Below are 12,149 nucleotides of genomic sequence, written 5' to 3'. Positions count from 1 at the left end.
CAAACATTCCCGCTTCGTCTCGTATAGTTTCATTGACTTCCGACAGGTGGCAGCGCTGTACGGAGCTGCTAAAATGGCGTCTGTAACGGATGTGCGTTGCAAACAACGGGCAGTGATCGAGTTTCTTTTGGCGGAAAACCAGGGCATCTCAGATATTCATAGGCGCTTGCAGAACGTCTACGGTGATCTGGCAGTGGACAAATGCACGGTGAGTCGTTGGGCAAAGCGTGTGTCATCATTGCCGCGAGGTCAAGCAAGACTGTCTGATCTCCCGCGTGCGGGCAGGCCGTGCACAGCTGTGACTCCTGCAATGGCGGAGCGTGCGAACACACTCGTTCGAGATGATCGACGGATCACCATCAAACAACTCAGTGCTCAACTTGACATCTCTGTTGGTAGTGCTGTCACAATTGTTCACCAGTTGGGATATTCAAAGGTTTGTTCCCGCTGGGTCCCTCGTTGTCAAACTGAACACCATAAAGAGCAAAGGAGAACCATCTGTGCGGAATTGCTTGCTCGTCATGTGGCTGAGGGTGACAATTTCTTGTCAAAGATTGTTACAGGCGATGAAACATGGGTTCATCACTTCGAACCTGAAACAAAACGGCAATCAATGGAGTGGCGCCACACCCACTCCCCTCCCAAGAAAAAGTTTAAAGCCATACCCTCAGCCGGTAAAGTCATGGTTACAGTCTTCTGGGACGCTGAAGGGGTTATTCTGTTCGATGTCCTTCCCCATGGTCAAACGATCAACTCTGAAGTGTATTGTGTTACTCTTCAGAAATTGAAGAAACGACTTCAGCGTGTTCGTAGGCACAAAAATCTGAACGAACTTCTCCTTCTTCATGACAACGCAAGACCTCACACAATTCTTCGCACCCGAGAGGAGCTCACAAAACTTCAGTGGACTGTTCTTCCTCATGCACCCTACAGCCACGATCTCGCACCGTCGGATTTCCATATGTTTGGCCCAATGAAGGACGCAATCCGTGGGAGGCACTACGCGGATGATGAAGAAGTTATTGATGCAGTACGACTATGGCTCCGACATCGACCAGTGGAATGGTACCGTGCAGGCATACAGGCCCTCATTTCAAGGTGGCGTAAGGCCGTAGCATTGAATGGAGATTACGTTGAAAAATAGTGTTGTGTAGCTAAAAGATTGGGGAATAACCTGGTGCATTTCAATGCTGAATAAAACAACCCCTGTTTCAGAAAAAAAATGTGTTCCATTACTTATTGAACTGCCCTCGTATGTCATCTAGCTCTGCAGATGATGAAGACATTGATGAAGTGTATGATGAGATGAAAGAAATTATTCAGGTAGTGAAGGGGGACGAAAATTTAATAGTCATGGGTGACTGGAATTCGAGAGTAGGAAAAGGGAGAGAAGGATACATAGTAGGTGAATATGGATTGGGGGAGAATAATGAAAGAGGAAGCCGTCTGGTAAAATTTTGCACAGAGCATAACTTAATCATAGCTAACACTTGGTTCAAGAATCATAAGAGAAGGTTGTATACATGGAAGAATCCTGGAAATACTAGAAGGTATCAGATAGATTATATAATGGTAAGACAGAGATTGAGGAACCAGGTTTTAAATTGTAAGACATTTCTAGGGGCAAATGTGGACTCTGAACACAATCTATTGGTGATGACCTGTAGATTAAAACTGAAGAATCTGCAAAAAGGTGGGAATTTAAGGAGATGGGACCTGGATAAACTGAAAGAACCAGAGATTGTAAACAGATTCAGGGCGAGCATAAGGGAACAATTGACAGGAATGAGGGAAAGAAATACAGTAGAAGAATAATAGGTAGCTCTGAGGGATGAAGTAGTGTAGGCAGCAGAGGATCAAGTAGGTAAAAAGACGAGGGCTAGTTGAAATCCTCGGGTAACAGAAGAAATATTGAATTTAATTGATGAAAGGAGAAAATATAAAAATGCAGTAAATGAAGCAGGCAAAAAGGAATACAAACGTCTCAAAAATGAGATCGACAAGAAGTGCAAAATGGCTAAGCAGGCATGGCTAGAGGACAAATGTAAGGATGTAGAGGCTTATCTCACTAGGGGTAAGATAGATACTGCCTACAGGAAAATTAAAGAGACCTTTGGAGAAAAGAGAGCCACTTGTATGAATATCAAGAGCTCAGATGGAAACGCAGTTCTAAGCAAAGAAGGGAAAGCAGAAAGGTGGAAGGAGTATATAGAGGGTCTATACAAGGGCGATGTACTTGAGGACAATATTATGGAAATGGAAGAGGAGATAGATGAAGATGAAATGGAGATACGATACTGCGTGAAGAGTTTGACAGTGCACTGAAAGACCTGAGTCGAACAAGGCCCCAGGAGTAGACAACATTCCATTAGAACTACTGACGGCCTTGGGAGAGCCAGTCCTGACAAAACTCTACCATCTGCTAAGCAAGATGTATGAGACAGGCGAAATATCCTCAGACTTCAAGAAGAATATAATAATTCCAATCCCAAAGAAAGCTGGTGTTGACTGATGTGAAAATTACCGAACTATCAGTTTAATAAAAAATACTGCAAAATACTAACGCGAATTCTTTACAGACGAATGGAAAAACTGGTAGAAGCCGACCTCGGGGAAGATTAGTTTGGGTTCCGTGGAAATGTTGGAACACGTGAGGCAATATTGACCTTACGACTTATCTTAGAAGAAAGATTAAGGAAAAGCAAACCTACGTTTCTAGCATTTATAGACTTAGAGAAAGCTTTTGACAATGTTGACTGCAATACTCTCTTTCAAATTCTAAAGGTGGCAGGGGTAAAATACAGGGAGCGAAAGGCTATTTACAATTTGTACCGAAACAAGATGGCAGTTATAAGTGTCGAGGGGCATGAAAGGGAAGCAGTGGTTGGGAAGGGAGTGAGACAGAGTTGTAGCCTCTCCCCGATGTTATTCAATCTGTATATTGAGCAAGCAGTAAAGGAAACAAAAGAAAAATTCGGAGTAGGTATTAAAATCCATAGAGAAGAAATAAAAACTTTGAGGTTCGCCGATGACATTGTAATTCTGTCAGAGACAGCAAAGGGCTTGGAAGAGCAGTTGAACGGAATGGACAGTGTCTTGGAAGGAGGATATAAGATGAACATCAACAAAAGCAAAACGAGGATAATGGAATGTAGTCGAATTAAGTCGGATGATGCTGAGGGAATTAGATTAGAAAAAAGAGACACTTAAAGTAGTAAAGGAGTTTTGCTATTTGGGGAGCAAAATAACTGATGATGGTCGAACTAGAGAGGATATAAAATGTAGACTGCAATGGCAAGGAAAGCGTTTCTAAAGAAGAGAAATTTGCTAACATCGAGTGTAGATTTAAGTATCAGGAAGTCGTTTCTGAAAGTATTTGTATGGAGTGTAGCCATGTATGGAAGTGAAACATGGACGATAAATAGTTTGGACAAGAAGAGAATAGAAGCTTTCGAAATGTGGTGCTACAGAAGAATGCTGAAGATTAGCTGGGTAAATCACATAGCTAATGAGGAGGTATTGAATAGAATTGTGGAGGAGTTTGAGGAACAACTTGATAAGAAGAAGGGACCGGTTGGTAGGATATGTTCTGAGGCATCATGGGATCACAAATTTAGCATTGGAGGGCAGCGTGGATGGTAAAAATCGTAGAGGGAGACCAAGAGATGAATACACTAAGCAGATTCAGAAGGATGTAGGTTGCAGTAAGTACTGGGAGATGAAGAAGCTTGCACAGGATAGACTAGCGTGGAGAGCTGCATCAAACCAGTCTCCGGACTGAAGACCACAACAACAGCATCATTAGGTGACGTTTAGCATTATCATTTTGATAGTGCTTTTTTGTGCTATTGGATATCCCACCCACCGTCGGAATAAGTTTGCATATGTCTCGCCAGATTGCACTAGAATAGAACTATGACCACCCAGCGAGAGTTTCACGAATCACTGGAGGAAAAAGAGCGAAATATGTCAGGTTATTTTAGTTTCCTTGCTTGCTGACTGCGGTTAATGTGCGTTGTTAGCAAGTTTCTTTTTGTGAGTGTATTATGCGTGCGTTTAGTGAGTTGTATGTTCTTGCGAATAACAGCAGTATACCACGAATTCGAAAACAATACTGTATGAATAGAGTGTGGAATTTATCAGGTAAAATTTTGGAAAATGATGAAAGTAAAGGAACTTGGTGCTCAAGACTAGATGTAAACATGGATCAAGGACAAAATCTGCGTAAATCCAGACAAGGGAATACATGCAATTTCAACAGAGCAGTGAATACTGTAGCTGAGTGATTTTGTGCGCTATGTCACTCAATTTGCGCATTTTTGTAATACACAATTAAAACTACGACAAATACAATGTATAAATTACCATGGCAGTTGGTCAGGCTGCTCACATCATCCAATCAGAACGCAAGATCCGTGACATGGAGACATCACTGTTTTCTCATGCGAACTCATAAACGCCTCGGTTTGAGCAGACAAAACGCTAAATATTTGAAGTTTAGAAACGAAAATGCCAAATAAATCATGAATGGTGGGCTTCATGTGGTTCCCAAGTCGCGCAGCGACCGTAAACCATAAAAGTTACCAAATATGCAGCAAGCAGTCGCAAAATCCTGTTTTATTTATTCACTTTTGCAAATCGATTTCAACTGATTAACAGCCGTCATCGGTGCTTTCAACCAATATGTGCCCTGACTGGTAATGCTGTTTTAAGCAGAGGTCAAACATGGCTGTTAATCAGTTGAAATGGATTTGCAAAAGTGAATGAATAAAACATGATTTTGCGACTGCTTGCTGCATATTTGGTAATTTTAATTCCAAATAAATTAAGCACGCACCAAAACTAACATTCACTGCATTAGAGATATCTCCAAAACGCGTCTTTTAGTACGATTTGTTGTGGTAAACTGTGGTGAAATGCGACGTTCGGAGATAAATAAGCTACCTACAGATTTTATCTTGGTGTTAACTTTAATTGTTGTAGTTGATTATGTAACGGGAAGAAGATACAGTTTGTAAAGGTTTGGCTAGAGTGTGATATTTGTCTGGTGAACTTATTATTCTCTTCCACACTCCAATGTTGTAGAGTGAAGCATGGAATTATTTTTTGAGCTGCGACTTAGCTGCAGACAGCAAACAAGAAAGTGTGCCTCTGTTCTGACAGGTCATAGCTCCGCGACTACCGCCTGGCACGAAGCTGGTGGCCTGCGACATCAGCCCAGAGATGTTGGAGTTCTGCAGGCAGCACAACGCACTACCCGCCACCATCACGTACGAGCTCTTTGACGCAATGACACCTCACTTGGAGAAATCTCCCGTGTGGCAGCACGCACCCTTCGGCAAGGTGTTCGCTGTGATGGTCATGCACTGGCTGTCTGACAACAGGTATTAGAACATAGAACATACATAGAACTGAACAAAGAACTGAACATCTTGACAGAATAGGAAATCCAAGACACAGTTTATGGGTGCTGCAAGTGTAAAGTAGGTGTAGCAAGCACACCATCTGTTGTCTGTAGTGTGTCACCCAAGTTGGTAGCATCTGCCACCGTCACTAGGTGGGGAAAGCAGGAATGCAGGGTGTATAATAGCACGTCTCAGAAATATTGGAGTTTATTCTTGACATTAAAACATTACAAAACTTCATATGTACGTGAGAGTGTTGTACCTGGAGAATGGCGTACCTAGCAACTCATAATAATTCCCAGTAGGTGTTTCAATGTAGTAACTGATTTCACTGTCACATGGAGGAAGGCGTACTACGCATTTCCTATTGTTTCTGTCGTTGCGGGACACGAGATCGTGTTCTGTGCAGAAGTTGTAAATATTTTGAGTTCTACACATTTAAGTGCTGTGTGATATATTAAAGCTATTTGGAAGACACCGTTATTTCTTAGCTAAAGAATTCTATGACAAGTAAAATTCTATATTTTGTAGAACTAGGCTTACAACGTGTGAACAATTAAGCCATACCTCGTCTGTAATACACCGTAGTTTATGTTGAAAATAACAATTAAATATAATAATATTAAAAATGAACTGAGATTCTGTGTTATCTTAATACTTTTATCTGTCTTCTAAACGAAAGTTTGAGCTAGTTGCCAATAGCTTCTATTTCTGAACGTATTTAACTTGCAGTAGCCTTTTGATAATATGTCTACATAATCTGACATTACTTCCTGATCACTGATGTGTAGTAGAGCTATAATGTAACAGACAGACAATTAAATGCAATAATGAGAAGATTTAACGCGTGTATTTAGAGTTCGGTAAGTTAGATGTCCCTTGGGGCAATACCACGTTGTACGTTGGAACATTTTTTTCACATTTGAAAAAACCTTACTTCTCCTGAGGAATTTTTATAATTTCAGAAATAAGCAGTAGAACACGAAAAATGAATGCTATCATTTAAAAATAGGTAAGAAAATACTGTATATTAAAATTCTATCACAAGGCTGACTAGAGGTGAAAGATTGGGTGGTTGGTTGGTTTGGGGAAGGAGACCAGACAGCGTGGTCATCGGTCTCATCGGATTAGGGAAGGATGGGGAAGGAAGGCGGCTGTGCCCTTTCAGAGGAACCATCCCGGCATTTGCCTGGAGTGATTTAGGGAAATCACGGAAAACCTAAATCAGGATGGCCGGACGCGAGAGGTGAAAGACTATAAACTGTTCCAAAATACGAAGGCTATCCACAAAGTACATTACGTTTTGGAATTAAAAATAAATAAAGTATTCGAAAATTTTTTTATTATATACAGATGAAAGCCACACTTAAATACTACTTTTCTACGTAATTTCCATTTAAATTAAGACACTTATCGTAGCGATGGACGAGCTTGGAAATTCCTTCGTCGTAAAATTCGGCCGCCTGCGCCTTGAACCACGTGGTTACCTCTTCTTGAAGCTGTGCGTCGTCATCAAAACGCTGCATAGCCAACCACTTCTTCATTGCTGGGAATAAGTGGAAGTCGCTCGGTGCCAGGTCGGGACTGTACGGCGGATGAGGAAACAACTCCCACTTAAAAGATTCGAGAACTTCACGAGTGGCATTTGCTGTGTGGGCCCGGGCGTTGTCGTGAATCAGCAAGATCTTTGAGCCCAACTTTCCCCTGCGCTTGTTTTGTGTTCCTCTTCTGAGGTTGTGCAGAGTTTGGCAATACCTTTGGAAGTTTATTGTAGTGCCTCTTTCCAGGAAATCCACAAAAATCACACCTTTTCTGTCCCAAAAGAGGTAACCACGTGGTTGAAGGCGCAGGCGGCCGAATTTTACGACGAAGGAATTTCCAAGCTCGTCCATCGCTACGATAAGTGCCTTAATTTAAATGGCAACTATGTAGAAAAGTAGTATTTAAGTGTGGCTTTCAACTGTATGTAATAAAAAAAATTTCCAATACTTTATTTATTTTTAATTCCAAAACGTAATGTACTTTGTGGATAGCCCTCGTATAACCCACTCCTCTACATGGACCCGAAAATTCCTTGTTATAGAGGAATGAATGAAAGGTTTTCTTATTCATGGCACAAAAATGATTCATTTACTATATACATTTACATGTATGAAATGGTTTATAATTCATTGCACAAAGATTATACACTCATGAGCCGAAACGTTATGACCACCTGCTTACTAATTTGTTTGTCCGTATTTGGAACGAAATACATCACTGATTGTGAGTATCAGGGACCCGACAGTTTGTTGGTAGGTTTGTGGAGGTATGCACAGGTCATGTAATTCGCGTAAATAATGGGCCGGTGATATGCGGCGTACACGGTGGCAGCGTCCGATAGCGACCCAGGTGGGTTTCATAGGATTTACATCGGGCGAATTTGGTGGCCGAGACCTCAACGTGAGTTCACAATAACGCTCCTCAAACCACTGTAGCACGGTTCCGGCTCCGTGACACGGACAATTATAATCCTTATAATGCTGAGAGATGACATCTCCGTCAGTGAAGACATCAAGCATGAAAAGATGTAAGGTGGTACGCAGCTGTCAGCGTGTCTTTGGTTACCGACCACAGGTCCTACGCAAACGCAGGAGTATGCATTCCATAGCATAATCTGCTCCCACCAGCCTGCGTCCTTGCAACCTGCAGCTCTGTTCGCCTCAATGACGGCGTTTATATGTAGACGACCATCGACATAGGGTAGCCGAAGTGTGATTCACCCGAAAAGCCGACACGTTTCCATTGATCGACGGTCGAATCACGATAGTCCCGTACCCACTGCAGTCGCAGTTGACGATGTCGGTGCGGTGGATCTACAGGGTGTTTCAAAAATGACCGGTGTATTTGAAACGGCAATAAAAACTAAACGAGCAGCGATAGAAATACGCCGTTTGTTGCAATATGCTTGGGACAACAGTACATTTTCAGGCGGACAAACTTTCGAAATTACAGTAGTTACAATTTTCAACAACAGATGGCGCTGCAAGTGATGTGAAAGATATAGAAGACAACGCAGTCTGTGGGTGCGCCATTCTGTACGTCGTCTTTCTGCTGTAAGCGTGTGCTGTTCACAACGTGCAAGTGTGCTGTAGACAACATGGTTTATTCCTTAGAACAGAGGATTTTTCTGGTGTTGGAATTCCACCGCCTAGAACACAGTGTTGTTGCAACAAGACGAAGTTTTCTACGGAGGTTTAATGTAACCAAAGGACCGAAAAGCGATACAATAAAGGATCTGTTTGAAAAATTTCAACGGACTGGGAACGTGACGGATGAACGTGCTGGAAAGGTAGGGCGACCACGTACGGCAACCACAGAGGGCAACGCGCAGCTAGTGCAGCAGGTGATCCAACAGCGGCCTCGGGTTTCCGTTCGCCGTGTTGCAGCTGCGGTCCAAATGACGCCAACGTCCATGTATCGTCTCATGCGCCAGAGTTTACACCTCTATCCATACAAAATTCAAACGCGGCAACCCCTCAGCGCCGCTACCATTGCTGCACGAGAGACATTCGCTAACGATATAGTGCACAGGATTGATGACGGCGATATGCATGTGGGCAGCATTTGGTTTACTGACGAAGCTTATTTTTACCTGGACGGCTTCGTCAATAACAGAACTGGCGCATATGGGGAACCGAAAAGCCCCATGTTGCAGTCCCATCGTCCTTGCATCCTCAAAAAGTACTGGTCTGGGCCGCCATTTCTTCCAAAGGAATGATTGGCCCATTTTTCAGATCCGAAACGATTACTGCATCACGCTATCTGGACATTATTGTGAATTTGTGGCGGTACAAACTGCCTTAGACGACACTGCGAACACCTCGTGGTTTATGCAAGATGGTGCCTGGCCACATCGCTCTGCCGACGTCTTTAATTCCCTGAATGAATATTTCGATGATCGTGATTGCTTTGGGCTATCCGAAACATACAGGAGGCGGCGTGGATTGGCCTCCCTATTCGCCAGACATGAACCCCTGTGACTTCTTTCTGTGGGGACACTTGAAAGACCAGGTGTACCGCCAGAATCCAGAAACAATTGAACAGCTGAAGCAGTACATCTCATCTGCATGTGAAGCCATTCCGCCAGACACGTTGTCAAAGGTTTCGGGTAATTTTATTCAGAGACTACGCCATATTATTGCTACGCATGGTGGATATGTGGAAAATATCGTACTATAGAGTTTCCCAGACCGCAGCGCCATCTGTTGTTGAAAATTGTAACTACTGTAATCTCGAAAGTTTGTCTGCCTGAAAATGTACTGTTGTCCCAAGCATATTGCAACAAACGGTGTATTTCTATCGCTGCTCGTTTAGTTTTTATTGCCGTTTCAAATATACTGGTCATTTTTGAAACACCCTGTACATGTGAACACGTAGGAGTGGTCTGCTGCGGAGCTCCATGTTAAACAATGTACGATGAACGGCGTGCTCCAAAACACTTCCGCATCCGCCAGCACTGTGCTCTTTCGGCAGAGAGAGAGCACGGAGCAGACAAGCCTCCGAATCCCACGTTCTGTGAAGAGTCGTGGATGTCGAACAATTTACCACCTAGGAGTAGTTTCACTGTCCTTCTACCTCTTTCCGTAGATGCTCAGAACAGTAGCATATGAACATTCGACCAACTTCGCTGTCTTCGAGGCATTCGTTCACAGACTCTGCGTAATAATAATGTGCTCTTTGTCAAAGTCGCTTATTGCAATGGATTTCCCCATTTACAGCCCTTATCTTCACTAGGGCATTCCCACGTCCGTGTCTGCTCCGCTTTCATACTTCTGCTCCCTGTTACCGCTTAACGTGGTCGTAACGCCACCAGGCGGCATAGAGCGTCGCGGTGGACAGTGATGTTTTGGCTCATCATTGTAGGTTTGCCAAACCCGTTTACATTTTTAAAAAGTCGCTCCTAGGTCCCTCCTCCTGCCTCTGTGACTCCCCTAAGTCTGCATTTCATATGTTGGCCGTACGTGCGGTTTGTATTTTGGAAATGCTCCTTCAAGCTATCGACATTGGGTATGGGAGCTCAATACACCACGGATTTTAAATATCTCAACAACAAAAAATCCATGGAATTCAAATCTGCCGATGTGGTTGGCAATGCAATAGATCCCCCTCGACCAATTCAACTGTTTGGAAGATCGAGATACCGAAGAACTAATTTTTAAAGTTAGGCGGAGTACCACCGTGGGTAAACCATATCGATTGGATGACGACTAAACGTACATCGTGAAGTAAATACAGCAATTCGTCTCGGAGAAGACTTAGATTCGTGTACGTTGCGGGAAGAAGTAGGGGCCAGTGGGACGATCATGAATTACACTCCTGGAAATGGAAAAAAGAACACATTGACACCGGTGTGTCAGACCCACCATACTTGCTCCGGACACTGCGAGAGGGCTGTACAAGCAATGATCACACGCACGGCACAGCGGACACACCAGGAACCGCGGTGTTGGCCGTCGAATGGCGCTAGCTGCGCAGCATTTGTGCACCGCCGCCGTCAGTGTCAGCCAGTTTGCCGTGGCATACGGAGCTCCATCGCAGTCTTTAACACTGGTAGCATGCCGCGACAGCGTGGACGTGAACCATATGTGCAGTTGACGGACTTTGAGCGAGGGCGTATAGTGGGCATGCGGGAGGCCGGGTGGACGTACCGCCGAATTCCTCAACACGTGGGGCGTGAGTACATCGATGTTGTCGCCAGTGGTCGGCGGAAGGTGCACGTGCCCGTCGACCTGGGACCGGACCGCAGCGACGCACGGATGCACGCCAAGACCGTAGGATCCTACGCAGTGCCGTAGGGGACCGCACCGCCACTTCCCAGCAAATTAGGGACACTGTTGCTCCTGGGGTATCGGCGAGGACCATTCGCAACCGTCTCCATGAAGCTGGGCTACGGTCCCGCACACCGTTAGGCCGTCTTCCGCTCACGCCCCAACATCGTGCAGCCCGCCTCCAGTGGTGTCGCGACAGGCGTGAATGGAGGGACGAATGGAGACGTGTCGTCTTCAGCGATGAGAGTCGCTTCTGCCTTGGTGCCAATGATGGTCGTATGCGTGTTTGGCGCCGTGCAGGTGAGCGCCACAATCAGGACTGCATACGACCGAGGCACACAGGGCCAACACCCGGCATCATGGTGTGGGGAACGATCTCCTACACTGGCCGTACACCACTGGTGATCGTCGAGGGGACACTGAATAGTGCACGGTACATCCAAACCGTCATCGAACCCATCGTTCTACCATTCCTAGACCGGCAAGGGAACTTGCTGTTCCAACAGGACAATGCACGTCCGCATGTATCCCGTGCCACCCAACGTGCTCTAGAAGGTGTAAGTCAACTACCCTGGCCAGCAAGATCTCCGGATCTGTCCCCCATTGAGCATGTTTGGGACTGGATGAAGCGTCGTCTCACGCGGTCTGCACGTCCAGCACGAACGCTGGTCCAACTGAGGCGCCAGGTGGAAATGGCATGGCAAGCCGTTCCACAGGACTACATCCAGCATCTCTACGATCGTCTCCATGGGAGAATAGCAGCCTGCATTGCTGCGAAAGGTGGATATACACTGTACTAGTGCCGACATTGTGCATGCTCTGTTGCCTGTGTCTATGTGCCTGTGGTTCTGTCAGTGTGATCATGTGATGTATCTGACCCCAGGAATGTGTCAATAAAGTTTCCCCTTCCTGGGACAATGAATTCACGGTGTTC

General features: G+C 44.7%; 1 protein-coding gene across 1 annotated transcript in view; it reads left to right on the top strand.

Moving 5' to 3' along the window:
- Positions 1-12,149, top strand: part of LOC126160858 (juvenile hormone acid O-methyltransferase-like) — a 61,025-nt gene that overhangs the window by 28,194 nt on the left and 20,682 nt on the right. The window contains exon 2 of the mRNA XM_049916934.1: positions 5,164-5,384. Coding sequence (XP_049772891.1) covers positions 5,164-5,384 — 221 coding nt within the window. The remainder of the gene's footprint in view (positions 1-5,163; positions 5,385-12,149) is intronic.

This window comes from Schistocerca cancellata, chromosome 2 (assembly GCF_023864275.1).
Source record: "Schistocerca cancellata isolate TAMUIC-IGC-003103 chromosome 2, iqSchCanc2.1, whole genome shotgun sequence".
NCBI lineage: Eukaryota > Metazoa > Arthropoda > Insecta > Orthoptera > Acrididae > Schistocerca > Schistocerca cancellata.
Note: the sequence above shows the minus strand (reverse complement) of the source record. Positions and strands in the feature narration are given on the sequence as shown.